The 27,039-nt window shown below is 41.9% G+C and overlaps 1 protein-coding gene, 1 long non-coding RNA gene and 1 other non-coding gene across 10 annotated transcripts in view; 2 read left to right on the top strand and 1 right to left on the bottom strand.

Moving 5' to 3' along the window:
• The window catches only part of chd9 (chromodomain helicase DNA binding protein 9), a 58,159-nt gene that overhangs the window by 23,135 nt on the left and 7,985 nt on the right, over positions 1–27,039 (top strand). For all 8 annotated transcript variants that reach the window (XM_086072354.1, XM_086072353.1, XM_086072352.1 and 5 more), the window contains 26 exons: positions 8,603–8,705; positions 10,453–10,599; positions 11,386–11,454; positions 11,556–11,611; positions 11,990–12,107; positions 12,321–12,407; positions 12,875–13,012; positions 13,167–13,288; positions 14,907–15,150; positions 16,147–16,323; positions 16,448–16,591; positions 18,021–18,276; positions 18,357–18,567; positions 18,765–18,960; positions 19,654–19,842; positions 20,648–20,833; positions 20,902–21,012; positions 21,273–21,472; positions 21,559–21,758; positions 21,834–21,993; positions 24,691–24,780; positions 25,376–25,479; positions 25,573–25,690; positions 25,771–25,828; positions 26,258–26,306; positions 26,401–26,695. In XM_086072354.1, the coding sequence (XP_085928480.1) occupies positions 8,603–8,705; positions 10,453–10,599; positions 11,386–11,454; positions 11,556–11,611; positions 11,990–12,107; positions 12,321–12,407; positions 12,875–13,012; positions 13,167–13,288; positions 14,907–15,150; positions 16,147–16,323; positions 16,448–16,591; positions 18,021–18,276; positions 18,357–18,567; positions 18,765–18,960; positions 19,654–19,842; positions 20,648–20,833; positions 20,902–21,012; positions 21,273–21,472; positions 21,559–21,758; positions 21,834–21,993; positions 24,691–24,780; positions 25,376–25,479; positions 25,573–25,690; positions 25,771–25,828; positions 26,258–26,306; positions 26,401–26,695 (3,828 nt within the window). The remainder of the gene's footprint in view (positions 1–8,602; positions 8,706–10,452; positions 10,600–11,385; positions 11,455–11,555; positions 11,612–11,989; positions 12,108–12,320; positions 12,408–12,874; positions 13,013–13,166; positions 13,289–14,906; positions 15,151–16,146; positions 16,324–16,447; positions 16,592–18,020; positions 18,277–18,356; positions 18,568–18,764; positions 18,961–19,653; positions 19,843–20,647; positions 20,834–20,901; positions 21,013–21,272; positions 21,473–21,558; positions 21,759–21,833; positions 21,994–24,690; positions 24,781–25,375; positions 25,480–25,572; positions 25,691–25,770; positions 25,829–26,257; positions 26,307–26,400; positions 26,696–27,039) is intronic.
• Positions 18,641–19,797, bottom strand: LOC147176858 (uncharacterized). Its single transcript, XR_015094463.1, has 2 exons — positions 19,582–19,797; positions 18,641–18,986 (listed from the first exon to the last, which is right to left on the bottom strand). It is a non-coding gene; the product is annotated as an uncharacterized LOC147176858 (long non-coding RNA).
• Positions 20,078–20,215, top strand: LOC147176857 (small nucleolar RNA SNORA16B/SNORA16A family). Its single transcript, XR_015094491.1, has one exon. It is a non-coding gene; the product is annotated as a small nucleolar RNA SNORA16B/SNORA16A family (small nucleolar RNA).

The raw sequence follows: 27,039 nt of genomic DNA, 5'->3' as shown, positions 1-27,039 counted from the left end.
TGTGGTGCAACATTCCCAGCCCGTAATGAGTGTGAAAAATGGGGGCTTTGTCTTGCTGAAATGAGCGCGGTATAGGAAAAGTATGCTTTCTTCCTTTTTCCTTTTTTTTCCTGGTTCTTTATCAGCCCTCTGTTTATATCTGACGAGCTACCAGAATGCGTTCCAGCAATGAATATGAACGGGTTAGTGGTGGTAGTTTTGTCTAAATCATGGCTAATTGTTGGATATAGAAAGATTGTATACAAACCTACTCTTCAATTATGGTATATATGGAGGTTTAGATTTGAGATGATGTTTTTGCTGGTGTTTTTCCCGAGAGTTCATGGTTTATGGGAGCTCAAAGTTCAGACTTTTACAGCGTGCCGTGACAATAAACCCGGCACGGTCCACCAGAAAAGGCACAGGTGCAAACAAAAGCTGCATTCACAAGTGACACAACGCTGGCTCGTGTATACAAGCAAGTGTAATCCGCCTTCCCATCTCCCTGTTCCGCTTTTATGGTGCTGTTGAATAGTTCCAGGCCAAACTCTGTGTGTTTCTATTGGAACAGCAGCCGGTGCAGATGTGAGGGCTGAGGCAGCTCCGTGAATGAATGAATGAACGAATGTGGTAATGATGCTGAATTTTCTCCTAGTGAGAGTAATTTATGTCGCGCGGGAATGCAACGTGAGGCTGTCTGTTTTATCTCGGTTGCTCGCATGTTAATTTGGTGGCACCGCTTAAGCCAGCAATTTTCAACAAAAGCATCGCTTGATCAACTGATTTATCTTTGAGGTGAAATATTGCTCGATGAGATCGCTTATGTGCTTCCCTCCACATCCACACTGCACCGGAGTCGACAAACCAACCGTTTAATCAAATGCATTCCCAATTGGTCTAATTTCTGTCTTTCAAAGGGTAGCACCGATAAGCGTCCTTGTTGTGGGGTAATGAGCTGCGTAACCCATTTTTTAGTCAGTGTAACCATGCATGGCCCACATTAGGAAAGAGCACAGCCTGCAAACGGAGCTTACTGTTCCACTGCCTCCTTGTGTAACAGTCATTATTACATCATGGCATTGTACCCATTTTTTCTTCCATTTTACAACATTTATAGGAAATTACACCCTATGTTGTGGTGAATTAAGCTGTAGTGATGATCTGGTCATATCCTTACCGACGAGTTGTGAGTGTCTCTTGCTGTGAGCTGATGGCAAGTTCAGATGTACAAGCTCCTGGTGGGAGTGTGTGAAATGTTGCATTAAAGGTGCATAGACTCAGTGTTGGCGATTCGTCACACACACGCAAATTACTTATGAGGCCAGCACTCATCATGTCACTGCTTGAAAACAGCACCTACAGTGACAATTTTGTTACCGATTGATTCGAGAATGCTTTAAATAACTAAGTCTGTCACATTTGATGGTGGTTCAGTTCACCTTACCACAGTGCTTTGGATCAGGTTAAATGCCTTTCTACCATTGGGTTCGTGGGCCAGATGATAGCTACAAAGTAGTGACATTATATTAGACTAGCCAAACGGCATGTACATACCGTATTTTTTCGGTCTAGAGAATTGTCAAACTATGTCACATATTAGTTTCCATGACGAATACTTCTTCATCTTAATAGAAATAGTCAAAATAGTAGTCGTTAGGGCAACTGAGTGATGTAGTATGCTAGTGCAGCGACTACGAAAGAGTTTATTTACTAATTACAGCAGCAAAAGAAGCAATAATAGACCAGGATTTTACCTTTTAGCCACAATGCGATGCAGAATTCTAGTGAAGATAAGCCATTCTAAAGGGGCTGTATCTTGGCATTTTAAGCCCTTCCACAGTTAACTATAGGCATATAATGATTAAATCTTACTTTTGACTCCATGGCGATGATTTTTTTTTTGGGAAATATTAGGTATTTTGCTGGCTATTCTAACGCGGAAGTAAAACCCGCGTGGTTGCCGCGTCCCTCTTGTATCAGATACGGATACAGTATCTACAAAGTATGATGCAAGGAGCGAATTATTTATTTATTTTTTTGCCCGCCTTGACGAAAAGCACAACTCAGCCATCCGTGTCGATGTCACGACAATTCATGAACCAAAGTATAGAGGTGAACTCAGGCATGATTTGCTTGAAACTTTCTGTAAACAGAATTGTTTGTTCAGCAAGGTTTCACTTTATATACTTTTTTGAGACTTTTGTTTGTTAGTATGAAATGAGATTCCTGCCATACATTTTCACCACAATGCTTTCCACAATTGTTAATTTTGTAGGTCGTTGGGAGAATAATAATAAACAACGATACCAAGAGAGCCTTTTCCCCGTCTGATGTCGGATGGCCTGGTTTTATTTAGCGAGTTGCAGCATCTAAGCTTATTTGTGATGCAAAGTTGGGTGAAAATATTGAATCGAAGGCAGTGTAGAGAGTCCGGTTTGTAAATTCAAATTCAGACTCACTTTGGTCACAGGGAATTCATGTTGACACAAGACAAAGGAAGGAAGTTTGTAGCCTAACACAGCTAGCATGAGTGCCACGGGACAAACACATTTTGAAATGTTCTCTGGAAAAGGTCAAGGTCTTGTTGTCGTCGTGTCACCGCTGACGTCCCGAAGCGATGATGGAGCGGCGGCAGTGTGCTCGCTCGTCGAGATTGGCTGCAGCGTCAATATGCTATCGCTAATGAAGACAGCCTGCAAGAATGATTACAAGCAGCCTGGGAGGAGAGTCCTGCTCATTGGCACGCACTATTCAGGCTTTCCCCATCAAATATTAAAACTTTTCAGCAGGGGATGTGCTTGGCCTCTCATTTTGCAGACGGCATTCTGCGCTCTTGATGCTCCGGAAGCCCGCACGTGCTCACACTTGAGAATGGAGTTTGAAATGCGCTTGTTATCATTATCTCAATTGTCATGCTGCTGCCATGACAATGTTTTGTTGACAAACATCAAGTCTATTTTAATGTTGCAAAGAGTTCATGATTTCAACAGTTGTTCTCGCAGCGCTTTGCGAAAGACTTCTGAGAAACTCAAAGCAGCTGAGGACAATGCAAGACAAAAATTGTGATCGACTACAACTAAGCACATTTGACACATCAGCTCTTCGCAGGCTGGAGCATAATTTTCCATGCGCGCTACCCTCTGTAAAATAACGACGTATCGTTATTAGATGAGAGCATTGCGCCCCCGCCCCCTCCTTAATGTTTCTTTCCCCCTGATTATAAATATGCTTCTTCCATCATGCTTAGAGCTGTTGAAATGTTTCCTGTGTGCCAGCCTTTTTCCCAAATACGCTGATGCTTCAAAGCGCTCTGAGTAGTGGGAAAAAAATACTACACAAAATGGTGCATGTGAGATCAATTACGTGATAGAAAATGGAGGTTTAAGTGTCGTCTACATTCCGCAGCATACTATTTTGTATACCACACTATTGCTAGCTTATCTCCCTATTGCGGTTCGGTCTTCAGTCCGGTAAAACCCAACCTATTTTTTTTTCCCATTAATCTTTTGCAGGGTGTGTGCATGTTTGTGTGTGTGGTTGCCTAATACACGCGTGTTGGTGTATGTGCGTCAGAGCAAGTGCAGTATCCATTTTTCATCTGAAAGGTTGAGCCAACCTTATTGTTGCATAACAAAACAATACGTGGCCTTTTTTTTATGCGTCTGGCGGTGCCCTGCATTTTGCTTGTGTGGCTTCAAGAGATGATTAACCAACCATCAATTCCACACTAGTCACCAATTTCTGAACAATTAGCCAAAGAACCAACTCTTGGAATTGCTTTGTCTTCCAAAGATTGACTTGCCTTTGTGGAGGCCTAGAAGTCATAAAGTGTATCGTGCTGAAACTGCATTTTAGGGTGTCCTGAACAAAACTCTGTTCTAACACAGATATTCTTACACACACACTTTTATCCCTGCCAAATGAACACGAGTTCTGCATGAAATGTTATTTGCATTTTATTATCAGATAAAATATTACAGTAGAGAGAGAAAGTGTGGGTCAATAAATACCATCCAACTACTTCATTCGTCGTTTTCTTAGGATGCATAAGGCTTGTTTAGCTCACTAAAGAAGTACTCTCCACACGTTTGAGTAATGCAGTCGTTTGTCTTTCAGTGAGCAAGATGAGGGACTTTTAAAGGAAGTAAATGAGCGGCGAAAATAATGTACAAAGCAAAATAAATCTATCTACTGTGTCAAAATAAGAATGAGAATGTAGTGTAGGTTGCTAGGAATTAAAAAGGGCATGATGGGAGTTGGAAACACAAAAAAGGTTCTCAGAAAGAGTCACAAGGTTCAGTTATGGCGAAGAGGAAGGTGAAGGGTGAACGATAAGATGATTAACTGATGCAGAAGCAGGCTGATGTAACCAGGTAAAAAATTAAATGGCCAAGTAGAAGTTAAAAGCAACAGACAACGAGCTCTTGTGTTGTTTAAATACATACAAGATTAGTTTGCTGATCATGTGTAAATGATTAGTCAATTATTTTTTTATTTTGACAGCACAGTGCCAGTATCTCTCATGTTGTTGTTATTCTGTTGAACGGTTTTGGAAATACTGCACTAGAAATGAGATTCACAGAATAACTCCCAGTCCTAATATGTTGTAATCATGGATTTTTGCACCGACTTAACATTCATTCAATTAATGTATTTTATTTGTTGCTCATAAACACCACAGCAAAGGTCTGTGCGGAACGTCTTATAGCTGACGTCATGTTGTGGAATAAACAAACCGTGCTTCTTCACAGCCAAATGGTGAACTTCATTTCCGTGAGTTTTGTTTTTTCAAGACACAATTGCAGCTCCGTTTATGAGTGCCGACGACAATCATTCAAGGTTACGAATGGGGCACCATAAACTAATTGGCACAACGGTGTTGGCACATGGCACAATCTTACATTTGTCCTTGAAGTGTTTTTCATTTAAATATTTATAACAAGCTGTGACAGCCCCTACAAAAAAATAAAGACCCTTCCCATACACTGTAAACATATTACACATATTTTTAATCACACTGTGTTTGAACACACAAAAATTGCAAACATAAATAGTATAGAGAATACTGCGCATATTGTAGTTTCTGTTAAATTATGTGCCTTAAATTAAGCCTGGTTGGGTTGTGGGTGTTTGCAAGCTGGAGGATGTCTTGGCTTGTTGGCTCAAGCTAAGGTGAGTCTGCATGTGAGTGTCTTGTGAGCTGTGGTCAACAGCAGCTCCAGCTTGAGCGTGCATGTTATGTCAGTGGCGCGTAAAGCAGGATGGACATTTTTTTTTTTTGATTTATTGTTATTTGTTGCTATTGTTTTTATATATATATTTTTTGTTTTTGTTTTACTTGTTACTCATTTTCTGGTTGTTCTTTCATGACAGTTATATTTAAAGTTTGGGTTTTTGTTGTTGAATAAATATGAATAATCATGATTTAATCTCAATCACAAAAACAAATCAAGTACAGATGAAAAATCTAATCAAGTACAGAAAAGTGGAGATTAGAGCCACTTCAGCCATGTCTTCTTTATTCTGCCTAGCCAGTGCCCGGCAACATTTTCATTCGTCTGATTCGCCGCAACATTTCTCGATGTCACGGCTGGACGACTTCGTGTCACCCCTGTCAGGGGCCGACGGACAGGCACTCGCCACGAGTGTTGCCTTTTGCACAGGAAGTGATGTCACTGGCAGGGCTGCAAAACCTCGGCACTCTAGGGCATGTTGCGTGGCAACCATAATGTGTCATTGTCAGAGGGTTTGTGAAATGTAATATCATGAGCATGGGAGGAGGGGGGGAGGGGAGGGGAGGGGCCAGGCCAGTAGAAAGAGGAGGCAGCTCTTTATAGCACTGCACCGCTGCAGGAATAGGCTTTTTTTCTAACAATTCCCATAAGCAGATAATACATCCAGTCACCATATCCAAGAGCCACCATATATATTCCGAGTGATTCCCATGACCTTGGCTTCTTGGCTTTGCAAGGTGACACAGCAAAATGGGATAAGAAATTAACCATGTGACTGAAAAACCCACCACCCCACCCGTCTGAGGAATTTAGGTTTTGCTTTTTACAAACAGAAGCACGTCAAACAACAAAAAGAACAGGCAGGTTCACATTTTTTCCCTTTGTTGGTCTTTGGTTCTAGCTGAAGTGTGGCGACTGCAATTAACCCACGACGTCTACCCCCACCACAAAACACTCACACACACAGCAGAGGGGGGTGAAGTGTTCGCCATTTTCTTTGCCTTTTAATATGAGGTACTTCAGTTTTTTGCCAGCCTTTTTTTTTGAGTCAAGGCACATTAGCTGGGTTTACATAGAGATTTTTTATTTGTATTATTCCTATTGAAATCATTCCGCCTGAAGATCTCTGGTCAACTGTTTACAATCATATGACGTGATGTATTCCAATCTACCATTTACATGCACCAGTACTTTAATCAGAGCAGGTATTTTACAGCTGTGTGGCATGCGGACATCGGTGTAATAGTCATGTGACGTCAGGGTTCGTAAAATGTTGCAAAAGGTTGCAAAAATGTTCACAGACAGTTTTTAACTTGTCGCAAAGAAATTTGGAACATGTTTGGACAAGTTTTCACTGTTTGCGAACATCTTTTGAAACTTTTCATGAGCCATAAAGAAAACTTTAGGGAACTTAACACATGCCGGCAAAGCTGTGTAGTTTCTGTATGTAAATATGTTTTCTTTTCCTACAAATAATATCAACTCAAAATATTGGTTAGCGGTCTCCTTACCTGCTATTAATCTGTATTGGTATTGGCCTTAAAAAAAAAAAATCGGTCTATCACTAATGAATGGCAACAGAGGGAAACACAGGTTATTTGTACCTTCTGCTATCTAGTAGAAGAGCATTTAATTGTTCTGCCAGTAAATAAATGATCATTTTTGAATCAGTTAAGTACAATTGGATCATTTCCTGCTGATTATTTCTTATAGCATACTAAGATGCTCACTATTTTGCACACGTTGACACCGTCTGCAAAAGAACAGCATTTTCTCACTTTCTATACTTTACCAGTGACCCGTTATTGTTTTCTCCCTTGAGAGGTAGTATGAAGGCTGTTACACCACCTGTATTTATGGGAATTCCGGAAAGGAAAAGGCAGTACTTTACTTGTTGTAACTGTCCAGCAAGTTTTTTTTTAAACGGCCTCAAGACCTTTCTTTTTAAAAAGGCCTATTCATTTTTTTTAATTGCTTGATTTTATTATTTTTTAACTGATGCATTTATTGTAATTAGTTTTAATCTTTCTATGTATCACTTTGCATTACAAATTACATTTATTATTATTATTATTATTATTTTATGCTGTGGGTGAAAGCGCACACGCTTGTGGACGGCAATATCCCGCCTTCTTACATTTAACTTCCTTTAGCCTGAAGATACTTTCTATGTACAGTGCAAGTCAGAAAGTCAACCACTAACGACAACATGTAAAAATAGTAATGACAACGAGGTGAGGATGCGAGTGACCTCGCATTAATGCAGCTCACTTTCACATTTACCTTCTGTAAATATGGCTGTCAACGTAATTTAGCCAGGATTTGAATAGAGGCATGTATTTGCTTCCAAGTCTTCTTTATGGTTCCTTCCTTGGTCATCAGATTACGGCACCTGAATAATCAATAGAATAACCCAAAAGATTTGTTAGTGACGGCCCTAATCAAAACCCACCTTTGTAGGTCATCCTTAAGATTTCGTGAGATATAAACGAGAGCGACTCCTAGCTGGCGTGGGAACCCTTTTGTCCCCGCTCCCACTTTGATGGGAATCTGCTTATGTCGCAAGTTAACCATCTCACAATAAGCCCTCTGCATCAACACCTTTGCTTTGCTTACCTACTTCTTGCCTCAGTTAGTGGTATCTTTCTGCCATTTACGTCACTCATTATGTCTGCAGATGTACAAACACGAGGTGTATGAACGTGTGAAGGAACAACACAGTCATATGAGGTCAAATTTGCTTCTTCCTTGGTTGGCATTTTTAATGCCTGACACCTCCTCATCTTTATCTGCTTGTGTGGCTGCACTTATGTAGTTGAAGGAATGGATTCTTCCAGAATGCTGGCATCTATTACTCAGCTTGTCATTGTTGGTTTGTCAAAAATGTTTTCGAAATGCTCAGCATTTCCGTTTCAAGGCCGATGAAGTAAGAGCAACAATGCTGCTAAGAGTTCATGATCATCAGTGTTGATTGCACGTGTGACGATTTTATATTATGGAACAGGAAATATATTTTAAATATGGAACAGGTTTAATATTTACAGTTAAAACAACTCGCACCACAGAATAATCGCTGTGTTTCCCACACCATGTTAATGCTTGGGAGGGCCACCCAAATAAACTGGCCACCACCCAAATTTAATAAAAATATGTTTAAAAACAAAACAAAAACGTGTCGCGACCAGATATACCGCATGTAACATTAGTCATCCCCCCCCCCCCCCCCTAACCACTAAACAAATGGTATACCAATTAAACGGATGGCTTTTCAGTTGCAAACTACAGTGTGTTATTTACTACTTAAAGTACAAGTATAGCTGCACTCCAGTCCTCACGCTGGTCCTTTTCCTCATTAAATAAATGAACGGTTGTTGTTTTTCCTCCCTCAGGAAAATTGTCATCAAGATTGGGAAGAAGAAGAAGCGAAAGCCCGACTCTTCCGAGGAGGAGTCAGACGAGGACCCTCCGCCTCGACACACTTCTAGAGACTCGGTAAGAATGGGTATTATGAATAAAAAGGATTGCCGACGGGTCTACTTTTCCAATCTTGTAGTGGACATTCATACATTTGGACCACTGCCTTCGACTGCAGACTTTGAAAAGAAACGGCAAAAGTGCTTAAATTAGGCCCGTTTGTCCGTATAGGTGTACTACTAAAGATGGGATAGTGTCAAAATGGCAACCTCAGAGGGACATTAATTCCAGGTTTGCAGTTTTTGGGTTGGAGCTTGAAAGGTAGATGTGTGTGTATGTGTGCATGCGCAAGTGCGTTTGAGGGGGTAAGCCCAGCAGGTAGCGCTCTCGAGTTCATATGCTGATCTTTTGGTATAATCAACGAGGTCAAAACAAGGACAACATCACCTCATAGAACAGGATAAAGAATGTGCTGACAATGGAATGTTTATTTGGATGTTTAGCTGTTTTTTGTTTTTTAAAGAAGCAATGAACATGCATTCCTTTAACACCCCCCCCCACACACACACACACACTTTTTAATCAAGTAATCAACTTTTGCCACATTAGACCAAGAATGAAAATAATTCAGATTCATATGTTTTTTTGCAACATGAGGTGGCGTCATCTTCCTTTCATGACTTCCTCAACAAAACACTTCCTACACGTTGCACGCAATGTACCCAGTTAAAAAAATAATTTTAGGTAATTATTTATATTATTCTCCAGTAAAATAATCACCATTGTGTTTGTGTTGGTTATTGTGAATGGACGACATACTGCTCAACTTGGCCATTTTGTGATAGTCATGTTATTGACTTCTGGTCAGTTGAGTTGAAGATGTGAGGGTTTAACGTTTCCATGGAGAAATTTTATTGTCTCACCAACCTAATTAGCTTTGTATCTGTGGCATTTCTTTTTAATTAACAACATATTATTATGAGAAGGGTCTTGTGTATTGATGCGGCAAGCAGACACCCACGCGTATGTTATTTATAAATATCACAGTCAGGAAGGAACTGAACTGAAGTACCTTTTTTGTCACATTTATTGTTTATTCATAGTAACTTTGGGACGATGAGAAGCTATGTCATATATTAAAAGGGCCAGTGTGACAAACAATATCAGGATATTTATATATTATATTTTTTATTATATACAGTAAAGCCTCTGAAGTCCTTCCGGGGATACTGATCTAAATAAAAACGAGATAAGAAGCTGTTCCGGGTTTAAAACATTTTAAATAAAATTTTAATACTGTGAAATAGCTTCTGTTAATATGAAAACATAAGCAAAACAGTTTCGTCGATGCTAACATGCCAACAGTTGGCGTGCTAACGTTTAGCAAGCTGGCTTGTAGTGTGGTACAGTTTAAAATACGATTTGATCAAATGTAGTAAGACTTAAACGGAGAACAGAAAGCAATACTTACGATTAGGATTGATTGTAGTTGGGCATTTTTTCTAACAAAAAAAAAATGTTAACATGCTAACTGCATGCAACAAGATTGCAACCTAAGTGGAGAAAGTGTTAGGACGGCTACATAAGGATTTGACATCATGATATTTTATTGGTTACTTAAATTCAGAATAAATAAAATGCTAACAGGCTAACAGTTGGTATACTAACAATACAGTAGCAAGACGATCAGCCTGAGCATAGAAAGTGTTAATAGGGGTTTTACATCGCGCCTTGTAGTCAACTCTGGTACGATTTCAAATATCAATTGATAAAAAGCCAAGATGCTAATGGTTAGCATAATAGTTTTTGTCTCTTTGTGTTTCAGAAGAGACGCTCTAATCGGCAGGTGAAGAGGAAGAAGTATGCCGAGGAGCTTGAGGCCAGGCTGTCAGACGAGGATGGCAAGGTGATCGTCAAAGCCAAGAAGGCCAACGCGGTGGTATCCAAGCAGCCTGCGGTCCAGCTCTTTGTGGTGAGGACTTGCTACGTACATCGCTGTGAAGTCGTGCATTTTCACATTTGTAACCGAGTAAAAATAAGTTCATACTTTTAGAATTAGAATACTTTTAGAATTGGCATTCTACCGTTATTATCAGACTAATAACCAGTTGATGTCACTCGTTTGTGTGTTGCTTTTTGACATTTTTAACTGCCATGCAAGTGGAAAATTAACTTGAGCACAAGACTTTAAGGATTAGGATTTTGGTTTTAAGAAACTGTTACCAATCACCCATCCGATCATAAACGTAATCCATAATCCACTGGTATCGATTGGCAGAAAAAGTATTTTAAGATTACTAGTGGTGCACATATATATATATATATATATATATATATATATATATATATATATATATATATATATATATATATATAATATATATATATATATATATATATATATATATATATATATATATATATATATATATATATATATATATATAATATATGTAATTGTAGCGTCAATAGGAAAAAAAAGCATGACAAAAAAATTATAAAAAGTAAAAGCTAAATAGCCCTGTGAGGCTCATTCTTCAGGGATTTGCTACATTTAATACAAGCTCAATTCCAAGGCACAATGTTACAACCTCCATTAATTATTAATAGTCCAAAATCACAATTTTACCCGAGGGCTGAGTATGACCTTGTGATTTATGGTCACCTCAAATTGTAGATTCCCAATATAGAAAAAAACTCTCTCAGAAGACTCATACGAGGACTAACCATCAACATTTTCTCTCGTCTCCATCTGTAGGAAAACCCCAGTGAAGAAGACGCCGCCGTCGTGGACAAAATCATGTCCTCTCGCATCGTCAAGAAGGAGGTAACGCTTCGCTCTTTCCCTCTTGATCCGCCGTGATGTGTTTGATGTCTGTCATCAGTGTGGTAAATTGTAGCTTTATTTCTTCTATATATCCCGTGTAGGTTTCTACAGGGGTGCTGGTTGAAGTTGAAGAATTTTTTGTCAAGTACAAAAACTAGTAAGTCTTTCTTGAATGCTTTTTTTTCCTTCTTCTTTTGAATGCCAAATTAAAACTGATAAGCAGAATAAACATAAAGAAGCATTAAAGGGATCATTCTGTAAAGGAGGTAAGGTTACTGATAAATGCCATATTTCTGTTATGATCTTTGTGTGATTTTTTTTTACCGGGAGTGCCATGTACATGCACATCTCGAAATTTAGCATTAGTGCTCGCTTTGTATTATGTGTGTATGCTTAAAGTTATAAAACCAATAATTGTGATCGTCTTGGTCATAATAATCTTGATGTGACATTTTCATACCGTTTCATCTCTAATTAGAATTGCTGCGTGTGTCTGTGTGTGTGTGTGTGTGTGTGTGTGTGTGTGCGTGCGCAGCTCCTACCTCCACTGCGAGTGGGCCACGGAGGGCCAGCTGGTAAAGGACAAGAGGATCCAGCAGAAGATCAAACGCTTCAAGATGAAACAGGCGCAGCGGGCACTCTTCTTCGCCGACGTAAGGCGACGTACACTCTAATGCGCGTGCGTGCGCGCGTGCGCGTTACCTGCTGTGTGCTTATGACTACAGTATGAAGCAAGTGTGTGTAGGTTGAAGAGGCATCTTCACTTGCTGTGTGGGCGGGCACATCTGTGTATGCCTGTTGACTCCAGATGGCGAGTAGGCACCGGAGTTGATTCGCTCCCTTTGTCTCCCTCTTGTGATTCTCAGATGGAAGAAGAGCCCTTCAACCCGGACTATGTCGAGGTGGACCGGGTGCTCGAGGTGTCTTATTGCGAGGACAAAGACACAGGAGAGGTAATTAAAAAAAAAAAAAAAAGTGTCTATAGGAATGAAACAGTTTACGGTGTACCGGTAAACCGTGCCACATTTTCAAATTTGAGCTTTTTGAGTGATTATTCTGTGGTGTGGCGTGTGTAAGAGTGATTTTTTACCCCTCTTAGATCTCCTTGGAAAATGGTTGGGGGGGGGGGGGGATAGTCGTGTTAAAATATTTATGACAAGATCCTTATCTGTGGTCAACACCTGTCTTATCCATGTAGCTCTCAATGCACATAATCGTAGTAAGAAATCATCACGCTATTTTATCTGTATTTGGTAATCATATCTGCTAGTCCTATCGACACCTTTGTGGCATTTCTCTTTTCCACTCAAGCACCATCTTTTGTGCCTGACAAGTGCCCCAAGGCCACGCTAACGGGCTCCCTGGCGGGCCTTTTGTCGCCGCTATGAAAGCGCTCACTCTCCCGCATGTCTGCCGGCAGGAAGTGGTCTACTACCTGGTGAAGTGGTGCTCGCTGCCGTACGAGGACAGCACCTGGGAGCTGAAGGACGACGTGGAGCAGAGCAAGATAGAGGAGTTCGAGCAGCTGCAGGCGGTCAAGCCGGACTCGCGCAGAGTGGTGAGAGGAGCAGCGTGGCCCTCAGCTCGCGTTATTTTTGGATCAATTAAGAGAGATAGTAGATTTGGGCTTCTACTTGTATGGCTTATTATAGTACTTATCGCTATGAGGGATGCATCAATAAAAATGGTAATACGCTATGTGTCGCCTGTAGGAGCGGCCCCCGGCCAACCTGTGGAAGAAGAGGGAGCAATCCCGGCATTACAGGAACAGCAACAGCCTCAGGGACTACCAGCTGGAAGGGGTCAACTGGCTGCTCTTCAACTGGTACAACAGGTCAGTTTCAGGCAAAGCTTCACACTGTTTACATGCTTCAGTAGGTGCTGGTGTTTTGGTTAGCAACTGAGGCTTACCACTACATCAAAAATTTTTTGCAAAGAAAAGTAATTGCTATTAAGTTATGTTTAGCTAAAGGTGGTAGCCCAGATAGATAACAGTCTCAACATTGTGGCACAGTTACTTGTCTCAAGTTCCCAGTAAGTCTCCATACTTTGTTTTATACGAGCATTTACATTCTTGGTAGGTCCTGCTATTTTGGTTAGCAACAGTTCAAGTCAATAACGTTGCCCTAAAAATTATGCAGTTACACCGAAAATAATTGACAACAGACCGGAAAAGTTTTATTTACCGGTAGATGAATATGGCTACCAAGATAGCAGAAATAATTCTCGTCGTACCCATTCGTAGGTGCTGCTGTTTTGGTGAGCAACCGGCTTCTTCCATTCAGTTATATTTAGCTCAATAACACTTTCAGTGCTGCCGTGTCCAGACCAGTATCGCCTGTGTGTGGGCCAAGTCCATTTGATTCGGCTCGCCTTGCAAATTCTGCATACAAATAAACCACGAGGAACTGCTATATAAACAAGCCCATAAACATTGGAACCCACACAATATATAATAATAAACATTTGTTCCAATCCTGACTTCATTTTTTCCCCTTGAATTTGGTATTGCCTTTAGAGGACTTCATAAAAACTGAAATTGCTCCTGATAGGAAAAAAGGTTGATGTAGTTATGCCAGTGAGTATAGATTCAGACATCTGATAATAAATATTGAATTACATTTTCCGTTGGCTGTCGCTGCGCTTGTGTCCCTGCTCTCATTTAAGGACTGCGGCATTTCCTCATTTTCATAACGTGCCTTTTCCGTTTTCACCCACCATCGAAAAAGGAGGCCGGCGCCGTACACCTGGAGTATACACTCCATTATGCTTGTGTTACATTTGAGCGCGCAGGAGTATTGCGTGCCGTGCCCACGCAGAGCAATTTGTCAGCAGCGGAAGGCTGCTTGAGCAGCCGGTGGGAATATCGGCGTGTTACCCCCATCCTCTGGACAGCTGTGTAAATGCTACACAAAGGAGCTTGTGATTATGCTTTTCTCTTTAGTCTTTTAATATCATTTGCTTTTGTTGTTATTTTTAACTCCTGATGTGTTGTATTTTATGTGCTTGATGCGGTGCAATAATCCTACACCCACTTCGTTAAACTGTTTTTATCGGGATGAGCATGTGTTATTTCTTGGTTCAGTTAGTTCATTAATCAATTTTTTTATTGCGTTATTATCAAGATAGCAGAGAGTCCAGATTGAAAAGGATTTTAAATTATGCATATAATCTAGTGCTATTTCAAATAGGAATGTGTCGCCATATTAAATCACTCTCTGTAGTCGGGTACTATTTAGAATGAAAATCTAAAATATGCTAACATGACTGCATTTGCTATGCTAACTAATAGCAAAACATGGTAAAAAAGTGGTAAGACAGATTGATAAGAAGTTATGTCATGCCCTTTAGTACAATTTCTAATGGAAATTGGATCAAATGCTTACTTGTAAATGCCAGCAGTTGGTAAGATGACAAATGGCAAGACTTTCATTTTCCCCCTTCGCCCTTAGGCGAAACTGCATCCTGGCCGACGAGATGGGCCTGGGGAAAACCATCCAGTCCATCACCTTCCTGGAGGAGATTTACCGCGTGGGCATCAAAACGCCTTTCCTCATCATCGCCCCGCTGTCCACCATCACCAACTGGGAGCGCGAGTTCCGCACGTGGACACGCCTGAACGTCATTGTGTACCACGGCAGCGTCGTCAGCAGGCAGATGCTGCAGCAGTACGAGATGTACTTCAGGGACGGGCAGGTAAACACGAGCTATCGCTTGCATACCAGATGGCTGGGAAGCGGAACACTTTTCGGGGTTTTCCAGAATTTTTCCAGTCGATTCTGATTGGCTAAAATTGACTTCTGTTTAAGGGTGCTAGCTGTTTGACATGCATTGTCATCCCCAGTGTGGGACATTTTTTATTTTTTATTTTTTTGGGGGAAACCACCCCCATTTTTGCCTCTCTGTTGAAATCTCAGGACTTCCTGCGTGTGCTTGCATTTTTCTTCTGGCACTCCCACAATCCAATAACATGCATGTTACAGTGTTATCCACAGATTTTAAATCTGCTTGGGTGGGTGGACTCCGGGGTGGGGTAACATGTAATGTTACATGCGGTATATACATCTGGCCGCGACACGTTAAAAAAAACAAAAACTTTTTTTTAAATTACATTTTCTTGAAATTTACTTGGGTGGCCAGCCCAAGTATTAACATGGTTGGGGAAACACTGTGTTAGGTTAATTGTCCATGTTTGTTTATATTATATGTGCGCTGTGACCAGTCCAGGGTGAAGAGAGGTGATTATGCTCCTCACTGGCACTTCTCCAGTATTTAAGATGCTACATTGTCCGTCATGTGATGGCTTAGCATTCCCGAGAACAAAAGAAAGATGTTGCGGAACAGAGCAAGGCCGCCACCTCACAGTTGATGTCAGCGCAGCCTCCGATGGGTGGGGGGGTTCACTCCATCAGCGCCTCTCGGGCTTGTCTGTTGTGCGAAGGAGGCCGATGTATAATCGAGTGGGCCTCCGGAGGCCCGTTGTCAAGGCGATGGTAACAAATGCAGAGGCGGAGTGAGTCGATGGTTACTCGTACGTGCTGACAAATAAACAGTCCTGTGGGTGGGAGGAGGTTAGGTGTGGGGGGGGGGTTTAAGTCTCTCCTGTGGCGAAATAGAATTGAAATGTGTCAAATTAGCTTTCACCCAAAATGGTTGACTGCTCCTGTCTAATGCGTGTGTTGTTGTTTTAAGGGCCGCGTGTTGCGGGGCGCCTACAAGTTCCAGGCGGTCATCACCACGTTCGAGATGATCCTAGGAGGCTGCCCCGAGCTCAACGCCATCGATTGGCGCTGTGTCATTATTGACGAGGCGCACCGCCTCAAAAACAAGAACTGCAAGCTGCTGGAAGGCTTCAAGCTCATGAGCCTGGTAAGCCGAACTTTCAGTGGAACTTTGTTCACGTTTTATGCCACAATTCTTATTCTTAAAAAACTTATGAATGACTACGTGTAATTGCTCTAACATTAGCGGCTTTGCTTGTGTTTTTTGTTAGGAGCACAAGGTCCTGCTGACAGGCACTCCTCTCCAAAACACGGTGGAGGAACTCTTCAGCCTGCTGCACTTCCTGGAGCCGGCACGTTTCCCGTCGGAGAGCACCTTCATGCAGGAATTTGGGGACCTCAAAACTGAAGAACAGGTGCGCTTGGGATCGCATGCCCTATCAAAATGTCTGGATGGCAAACCTGGACATTTTAATCTTAATGTGTGCTCAAGCAAGACTTGAATGGGGGAGGCTTTTATATAATTAGGCCATGATGTCATTTTGTAGCACACACACACATATGATGGATTGTGATGACAGATAGTAGTGGATGAATGTAACTCAATTTTGACTGTTTATAAACACAGTGACTCCAAATGGAATTAAAGCTGAAAGCAGCAATGAATGATCTTACTATCAACATTTAATCTCTAGTAGGAGTCCTGACATTTGTCCAAATGAGAAGCAGAATTGCAAATGGCTGTTTCAAATCTATTTGGCCAACTTTCAGACATCAGTTTACTTTTTTTTTTAATGCTATAACATTCATAAAGGTTTTTTGATAGTGACAGTTTGACCCTGGACCGTATTAATTTCCGCTATTTCCTATGGTGACGACGGGATTTCACTATCTTTCTTTGAAAAGGGGCATATTGTGAGGTCTTGTTCAAGTTGCTGTTTACAAATAACTACAGCGAGCCGTGGGGGGTGGGGATTATTAATTAACAATCTTAACTGAATATTGATTTTGGTACGTGAGTTCCGCCTCTGTTGGCTGCCGCCGCAAGGCTTTTTTTGCCGGCTCACTGATCACTTCATAAGACTTGTTTGTATGCATGTTTTGTGACAATGAAGTGTGTGTGTGTGTTTTGTCTGGAAAGTGGAAACACAAGCCTCATGTTGTTCTGTTAGCCGCAGACACTGCAGTAAACATTTCATGCTTCCTTTCTAAGGTTGGCACATTGTTGACCAAGAATCTAAGGGAAATAAACAACATCTGATCCAATAAACACATTTACAGTACTTATACATACTATGACTAACAATTGCGGGAATGCCTTGTGGGATACATTTCTAATTTAAAAGTAAACCACATCTTTGTTGTTCTAGTTTACATGATGTTTTTTCAATGTCCAGATATAGAGTCTACAATGTTAATATAGTAGGGGTGTGAATTGCCTCGTACCTGGCGATTCGATCCGTATCACGATTCATAGGTCACGATTTGATTAGATACCGATTAATCATGATACAAATCTATAAGTCGATTATTGCGATTTATTTATTTTTTAATTCAAAATTTTGAAAATACTAATCAGTAGTGATAGACAAATGGAGCTTTATGAAGCACCTGTGATATTTTTTTACTCCTCAAGATGGCACTCTTGGTTTAAAAGCTAACTAAGACTAAGATGTTTTGTTGAATATTTCCATCAAAAATGGATGTTTAAAAATCGATTTGGCCGCATATTGAATCGATACGAGAATTGTGCACGGGTAATATTGCGATATATCGCCGAAACGATTTTTTCTAACACCCCTAAAATATCGTAATTCAAAGTTCTCGTTTTTGTGGGTCCAACAGGTGCAGAAGCTGCAGGGCATCCTTAAGCCGATGATGCTGCGGCGCTTAAAGGAGGATGTGGAGAAGAAGCTGGCGCCCAAGGAGGAGACCATTATCGAGGTGGAGCTCACCAACATTCAAAAGAAGTACTATCGCGCCATCCTGGAGAAGAACTTCTCCTTCCTGGCCAAAGGTGCAGGCCAGGCCAACATGCCCAACCTGGTCAACACTATGATGGAGCTACGGAAGTGCTGCAACCACCCCTACCTCATCAAAGGTAACATTAAAGCCCAGAAATGAAAAGTTCTGCAAAGATATGGGTCGTGCAGCTAATGCCGCCGTCTGTGCTCTTTTCAGGGGCAGAAGAGAAGATCCTGGAGGACTTCAGGGAGGTGTATAGCCCGGCCGCCCTGGACTTCCACCTGCAAGCCATGGTGCAGTCTGCCGGGAAGCTGGTCCTCATCGACAAACTGCTGCCCAAGATGAAAGCCGGCGGGCACAAGGTGCTCATCTTCTCCCAAATGGTGCGCTGCCTGGACATCTTGGAAGACTACCTCATTCAGAGAAGGTACTTTTATTTTTATTTTTTCACTATACACCACGACACATTTTTTTTCAAAAATAGGTAACTGAAGGGAAAAAATGATTTAGTTGTTTTATTTCACGCTCTTTGTTGGGCAGGGAAACCAGAATCCAGACTTTTTGTATACAAGCGTCAATTTTCCATAATATGTCCCATTGAACATCACTTCCCTGTCTTGGCAGGTACTTGTACGAGCGGATAGACGGCCGCGTTCGAGGCAACCTGCGACAGGCGGCCATCGACCGCTTCAGCAAGCCCGACTCGGACCGCTTTGTTTTCCTGCTGTGCACACGAGCCGGCGGCCTGGGGATCAACCTGACGGCGGCCGACACCTGCATCATCTTCGACTCGGACTGGAACCCACAGAACGACCTCCAGGTAACGCTTACGTGGACCTGTGAAAACTGTTGACGTCAAATCAAATTATTATGCAAATGCTGTATTTTCATTTATATAAATAGTTGATGCAAATGACGCTCGGCTTAATTTTCAATTCATGAACCGCTGGAGAATCATACAAATGTTTTGAAAAACCTCTCAATGGTAACAGGTCAACAATCATTCAGTTTTTTGCAACATGTAAAATGTCTTAAAACTCTTTTGTCCCTAATAGGGAGGTTTGTTCAAAAACATTTGCATTATACTCTCACGTTTTAGTTTCTATTTTAAATGAGGCCGAGTGTCATTTGCATTGACTGCTCGAGAAAACCAGAGAAAGATATAATTTGCTTAAAAGTTTGGGAAGTAGTGTATTTTCTCGGTTCTCCAAAATATGTTATTTTAATTCTGTAATACGCCTTTATTTCAAAACAAAACAAAAAAACACCACTTTGGTTGATGAGGTTCATCTTACCTTACATGTCTTTGAGAAAAAAACAACACTTTATTCATGCAGGAATGTCACCTTTGTGACGTCACAATCACATCAAAGCTTTCTATCCTATTGTGTTTGCTTTAGTCACCAACCCCTTTTTTTTTTTTATAAATAATTTGACTTACTGTATGTTGTAACGTTTTGGTGGACCCCAATTTGAGAACCGCATTAATTATTGTCCTCCTGTATTTGCACAGGCGCAGGCTCGCTGCCACCGGATTGGCCAGAACAAGGCGGTGAAGGTGTACCGCCTGATCACCAGGAACTCGTACGAGCGAGAGATGTTCGACCGCGCCAGCCTCAAGCTTGGTTTGGATAAAGCCGTGTTGCAGAGCATGAGCGGCCGCGACAACAGCCTGGGAGGAGCAGGAGGCACTGGGGGAGGGGTGAGCCATGACAATTTATTTTATTTTTATTTATGTTGGATTGATTCTGGTTCGATATTGATGCTTCAATATTGATTTAAAAATGAGGAATTAATTAATTGAACTAATACCTAGTCAAGATCAAAAGATAGTTTTATTTTATTTTATTTATATATATATATATATATATATATATATATAGCAGTAACTTAATATAGGCGTTAGAAGGCTGCCGTTAAGAGTTTCTTTGGGAAAAAAATTCTCCAATTGAAGCCATTCCTGCTCCCATTTAGCAGTGAATGGTCAAGAGGATGCAGAGATTACAGATTTTCTCTGACGGTCGCTGTTCAGTTCCAACGTAACTGTTCCAGCAACATTTGGGGACAGAACAAGTATCTGACAAATCTTACATAAAAGACCCTGTAAAGTTTACTCATGGATTTGTTTTTTTCTTTATTTATATACTGAATTTTATACACAAGCTAATAGTGTTGCTTTTGTGTTTCACATTCAACATTTTATGGCAAAAAAACATCTAAAGGTGAAATAATTAACGACATGTAAGAAAAAAAGAATAATTTAAGATGTAAAGAATTACAAAATAGTTTAATACAATTACTAAATGAATGTACAGTGCAGGAACATCATTTTGTGAAAATTGATTGTAGAAATGCTCTAAAAAAAACATTTGAATTAGACCCAAGGAAGCACATACAGGCTGAACAAAAGGGGTCCAACGATTGACCCTTGCGGTACCTCACGTCATGGCCGTTCGATCACATCCAAAACTTTGCTCCCATTGTAATGATTTCATTGCCACTCCCAGGCGGTCCAGCAGCAGTTGTCCAAAAAGGAGATTGAGGACCTGCTGCGACGTGGAGCCTACGGCGCCATAATGGACGAGGAGGACGAGGGGGCCAAGTTCTGCGAGGAGGACATCGACCAGATCCTCCAACGCCGAACCAAGACCATCACTATCGAGTCCGAGGGCCGGGGGTCCACCTTTGCCAAGGTGACATCTTACATTAGAGGGTTGGATACCAAATGTGATTGCTAAGATTGTCCGACGTCATCTTCCAGGCCAGTTTTGTAGCATCCGGGAACCGCACAGACATCTCTCTGGATGACCCCAACTTCTGGGACAAGTGGGCGAAAAAGGCAGACATCGATATGGAAATGGCCAATGGCAGAGTAAGCAGCTTTACGTACCTTGCGCTATATCAAGTAGGGAACAGTTGTCTTCAGTAAGTTTTGGTCAGTGATTCCGTAAAGTGGCATATGTGACTTTGATCTTCCCCTTTGACTTTGAACTTTTGGCCCATTTTCCATGGAATTGTGGGTCCATATTTGATCCAAGTTCCAATGGCCCTTTGGGGAGGGTGGGCTTGAAAATATGACGTCAGCGGCGTTTTGAATATCTTGAAAACCGAACGTTCTTGTCACACCTACAGAACAGCCTGGTTATCGACACACCCCGCGTCAGGAAGCAGACGAGGCCCTTCAGCTCCACCAAGGATGAGTTGGCGGAGCTGTCCGAGGGCGACAGCGACAGCGACGACACCAAGCCCAAAGTCAGGCGGGCCCATGAGCGGCCCAACAGCTACGGGCGGACAGAATGCTTCCGCGTGGAGAAGAACCTGCTGGTATACGGGTATGCACATAGCATTTCTAAGAAGAGTGAAGATCAGGGGATGAAGTGGGCCTCGCCATGAATTTTTTGATTTGATCCTCTCTCAGGTGGGGCCGCTGGAAGGACATCCTCAACCACGGCCGTTTCAAGAAGCAGCTCACCGACTGGGACGTGGAGTCCATCTGCAGGGCGCTGCTGTCCTACTGCCTGGTGCACTATCGCGGCGACGACAAAATCAAAGGCTTCATGTGGGACCTGATTGCACCCGGCGAAGACGGACGCACCAAGGAGCTGCAGAATCACTTGGGTATGTGAACTCTTTGATGTCCTAGAACCCAAGGGAGAAAGGAGATGGACCAACCTTGCGCTCCTCCGCCGCCAGGTCTATCTGCACCCGTTCCTCGGGGTCGCAAGGGCAAGAAGATGAAGACCCAGTCCAGCTCGTTTGACATCCACAAGGCCGAGTGGTTGCGGAAGCACAACCCGGAGCATATGCTCCAGGACGACGGCTACAAGAAACACCTCAAGCACCACTGCAACAAGTAGGTTGACGCAATTCGCGGTTTTATATCCTAGATATTGATCAAATGTTGTATTTCAGTTTAATTTAGTTAGTAGTTAATAAACACTAATGGTGATTTCAAAATGGGCCAAGATGTATATGTTTTTCTAAATGGCCGCCATGGATCATTATCAGTCTTCATCCAGCTAATTATCTAATCGTTTGAAAACACCTGTGTTGGCTGTGGGAGACATGGAAAGCAGGTGGGATAGGGGTACTCGAGGACTGGGGTATAAACTATACGGTATACATACAGATTACACATATACAGCTCGTAGGCAGTTAGTATTGGGGGTTGTGGCGGGGTGGTCACCATTTTTTAACAAGTCCAAAAATTAACAAGTGGACGGTATGCGCTGCTTTGAAGACCCCCTTTTTCCGTTATCGCTCCTTAGACCCCAATATTAGATTTGGTAGAGGTATCTTTTGTTAATAAAATGTTTTCACGTTTTCTCCTGTAAACATCATTAAGCATATAATTCATTCATGTATTTAAGGCAAGTTGTAAAATGTCTGAAGTCCTCTTGTTTATGTTTAACAAATTTAAAACATCAAATCATGCTGTTTCTACTAAGTACTGTCTCAAATGTTCTCCAATTTCGATACTGTAAATGTATAGGATCTTATGCCGAGAAACGTTTCTTGGGAGGAGCAATATGGCGGCCTCGCGCCTTCAAAAGTCTTGTTCTATCGGCTATCCAGTCATATATTCACATCAGTGGCTGGAGCCTATGCGAGCTGGCTGCTAGCTGGCTAACAACTGGGCACATTCACACCTATGCACACTTTATAGTCTTCAATGAACTTAGTAACATGCATGTTTTTTGGAATATAGGAGGAATTCAGGGGGAAAACCTAGAAATGCGCAGAAAAAACATGCAAACTCAAAATTCAAATCTGAGGCAAATGTGCGAGGCTTACAAAATGTGTTTTTAATAACATGAATCTCCCTCAGTCCATGAAGGAAATGTAGTCAAATGCAAAGAGAATGCACTCGTCACTCTTCTGGCTTGCTCGGCTAACGACGAGCCACTAAAAGACGCACTGGAGCCGACGCTCTGCTGATTCATTATCAGACGCAGCGAGCGGACGGTTGAGTGATGGAAATCTTAATGAGACTTCAGTCTTGGCTAATGGCCGCCATGGATCACCCTTACTCGCAGACAGAGGGGAGAGGGGGGTGGCTGCCATAGAGACAAAAGCCCAAATAGATGATGGCCGCCTGTGTTGTTTTCCATGGAAAGTTCCCCTTTGTTTCCCAGCCCAACCTCGTTGAATCCAGCCATTGTCCAATACGCGGGCTTTGCTGACGATGACGTTTTCCCTCCGGAGGACGCTCCCCGGCGTTCGATAGAAGCCAAAGCGAGGAGTGACATGTCGCGCTTAAGCGCTGGCGTTGTCACTTGCCGCGTCTCGCCCCGCTCGCGTTGCTCGTGAACGGGGCCGAGGGGGATTCCTCGCATGCCAGCCGGCTGCGTCACGCAACTCAGCTGGCTCGCTGCGTAGCGAGCGAGTGACAGCGCGCAGAGTGTTGCCTGTGAGTCACACCGCACGCGCTTGCATAGAACCTGGAAGGAAGGAAGGGCGATGACGGGCGCGGTGGAGCGCCACAGCAGCTGCTTCAGTCACACTGCAGTGTTTAAGAGGGTGGGTGGGCGTAGCCGACTTAGCACATTCCCGTTTTACCCGGAAAAGACGCTGAGCTCAAAATGTATCAAACGTGGATGCAGTTGGCCTTCTATCGACTCTGACAACTTTAGGCCATCATTTTCCATTCCAACAGCTTAGCTTTAGTGTTTCTGTCTGATTTCCTGTTTCTGTTAGCGACGGTGCGTGTGTGTGTGTGTGTGACTTCCTGTTCATGCTGACTCTCTGCCAGTACAATTACTCAAATCTTGAGTAGTTGCCGATACCAAGTGCTGATACCAATATTACTTTTGATAAATTAAAAAAATATATTTTTAAATATTTTATATTCTTCACATTTCTAGTTAGTGATCGTAAGCGGCCACAAGAGGGCTGCTGTTGCAAGAACGATATCTTGAAATATGTACTGGTATCGGTACTCGCCCATCCCTAGTGTGTATATGTTAGGGTTGGGTTTAAAAAAAAGGATTTATCATATTAATCGATTTTCCTTTTCATAGCCCAATATCGATTCATAAAACCATAAATCGATCCTTTTAATAGGTCTTTCCCCCCATAAATTCATATGAAAATGTTATTTTACTTGAAGTCAAACTAAAATTGTAATTAGTTTAGAGAAGAAAAATAATTTTTAAATATTTTCCTACATTTATGTAAGACCTGAATGATTGCACTTTAAGACAATAAAGAATATCTTTTATTTATATTATTTCAATTATATATATATATATATATAAAATATACATTAACATAGTTTTCTTCCTCCATTTTATCTATATATATATATATATATATATATATATATATATATATATATATATATATATATATATATATATATATATATATATATATATATATATATTTTTTTTTTTCTTCTTCTTTGCATTGAGGATTAACAGTGTTTTTTATCATTTGCTGTTCATTGTGTTCAACCAGACCATACGTGTGTGCGTGTGTGTCGCTCCATGAAGCGATTGTGCGTGGTCAGGGCTTTTTCTTTTCTAAGCGGCGGCTTTTGTGCGTGCAGGGTGCTGCTCCGGGTCAGAATGCTGTACTACCTGAAACAAGAGGTGATCGGCGACGAGGCCCAGAACGTGTTGAACAACGTGGATGCGAGGTGAGTGCGCCGTTAACCTTCCAGTACTTCGGGGCGACTTTTAAACAAACAAAGATGTGAAATTGATGCTTTCAATATTTGATGAGGAGAAACTAATTGCACAGCAACGGTCGATGACTAATTTCCAGGCCTGAACCTGCGCTGCAAATTGCAATCGTTGTGTCATTTTCACATTTTATTTGTTTTTATTCATGCTTTCTGTAGTTGGGCTTTTAGAAACATATCACATTACACAATGACTATGCCAAGGGCAGAGTATATTACAGTAGGACATATATTACATACATACCAGCATCACATACACGCATAAATGAATACAAACTGAAATATTTACATGGAAGAGAAAAAGGTGTTGTTATTGAATATAGAATCATCAACCTGTTGAAGGCTCCGGCCAAATATTTAAGACAACGATTGAGCTCCACCTGCTGGAAATCTTTAGAACTGCAAAACAAACTCTAGGTAAAATAGCAATTTAAGAGTGTATTGGAATGACAGTCTTTGGGGAAAAGACATGCAAAGGAGGTTGAAATATTTCCATTATTTAATGTCATACTTTTTGTAATTGTAATGTCTTGCTCAATTGCTCCTCCAGTGAGATTAAGATCTGGGTGCCAGAACCGGACCACTCGGAACTGCCAGCCTTGTGGTGGGATACCATCTCTGACAAGTGTCTGCTACTGGGGGTCTACAAGCATGGTGAGTGTATACCGCTTATTCCAGCTGGGCCCCATCCCAGCTCACTTAATATTGTTTCCTTAAAAAATAAAAATAATAAAAATGTTATTCCAGGTTATGAGAAGTACAACACCATCCGAGCGGACCCCGCGCTCTGCTTCCTAGAGCGCGTCGGCCGACCGGACGACAAGGCCATCGCTGCCGAACAGAGAAGCAACGATTTCATGGACGGGTATGTCGAAAACACCCCCAAAAATATTTTCCATGATACATTCATCTGGAAAGTGAGACATTTTGTGCGCGCGTCTGCAGGGACGTGGACGATCCGGAGTACAAGCCCGCTCCGGCTCTGCTGAAGGACGACATGGAGGTAAACATCCGACCCCGCCAAAGGTCAAGCTTGTCTCCTTTTGAAAAGGCCGATCAATAATCAGACTGACAAGAGAGCAACGCGTTCACGCTCAGCAATGACTTAGCGGTCGCGTCTGCTCTCGTTACTCATTCTAAGAAGGTGTTGGGTATTTTTCCACAATCCGTGGTATTTTTGTCATGTCTGCGACATGTTTTTGTTAGAATTCCGATCGGCAAGCAAGCGTGCATTTTGTTACCATGACGACTCGGAGCGTGAGCTTAGAACTTCGAATCATACGCACACCGCTATTCTATTTTCTCTGCTGGAAACAGAAATGTGGTCACCAAGCCAGATACCAAACTATTTGCATGCAAATGATAAAAAGCCAATTTCCCATAAGATAATCCTTTTAATTCGAGATGTTCTTCAACACCAATTTCCCCACAGGATGACGCCTCCTCTCCCGGAGACTTGGTTGTCACTGACAACGCCGGAGGTGAGTATTAGTCACACAAAAATCCTGCACGTTGTCAGCATGTCCCGGAAATTCCACAGACATTAATTAGCACAAGCGCTTTCCTCCGCCCCAGACGCGGTTTCGGGAGCAGCGAGCGCCTACTGGCCCTCGTCGTCCTCGCTCACTGCCCGGCTGAGGCGTCTGATCACGGCCTCGCAGCGCTACACCAAGAGCCGGCAGATCCTGCAAATCCACCAGGTGCAGTCGCAGTCGCAGTCGCAGTCGCAGTCGCAGTCGCAGCTGGCCGCCATGATGTCGGCGCCGCTCGGCCCGCCGCCGCTACCTTCGGCGGCGCTACTGCTGCCGCCAGTGGCTCTCAGTGACCCGCTTAACCCCAAGATGGCCGCCAAGATTGAACGTCAACAAAGGTGAGGAAAAAGTGATTGGTGGAATGAGAAATATATGCAGATTAATATTGTATGTCTGTGCACATTACAGTAATGTAATGTATGTATGTACATATTTTTGGCAGAAACTTCATTAGGTACCGACACACAATCATAATGCAAAAAGTAAATCAAGCACATATTTCATTATGATGCAGAGCAGTTTTATATCACTACTGACTAAAAAAATAAATAAAATAAATATGACAAAAGATACGTTTGTTAAGGTTTATTTAGTTGCATGCTGATTTCGTGAACATACTGGAAGAAAATTGGAAAACATTTTAATAAAATGTGTTGATTAAAAAAAGTTCAAAAATAATTCA

The sequence above is a fragment of the Leptonotus elevatus genome, chromosome 3 (genome assembly GCF_054856555.1).
Source record: "Leptonotus elevatus isolate MCC_2025b chromosome 3, RoL_Lele_1.0, whole genome shotgun sequence".
NCBI lineage: Eukaryota > Metazoa > Chordata > Actinopteri > Syngnathiformes > Syngnathidae > Leptonotus > Leptonotus elevatus.
The sequence above is the reverse complement of the archived record's forward strand: the minus strand, read 5'-3'. Positions and strand labels throughout refer to the sequence as shown.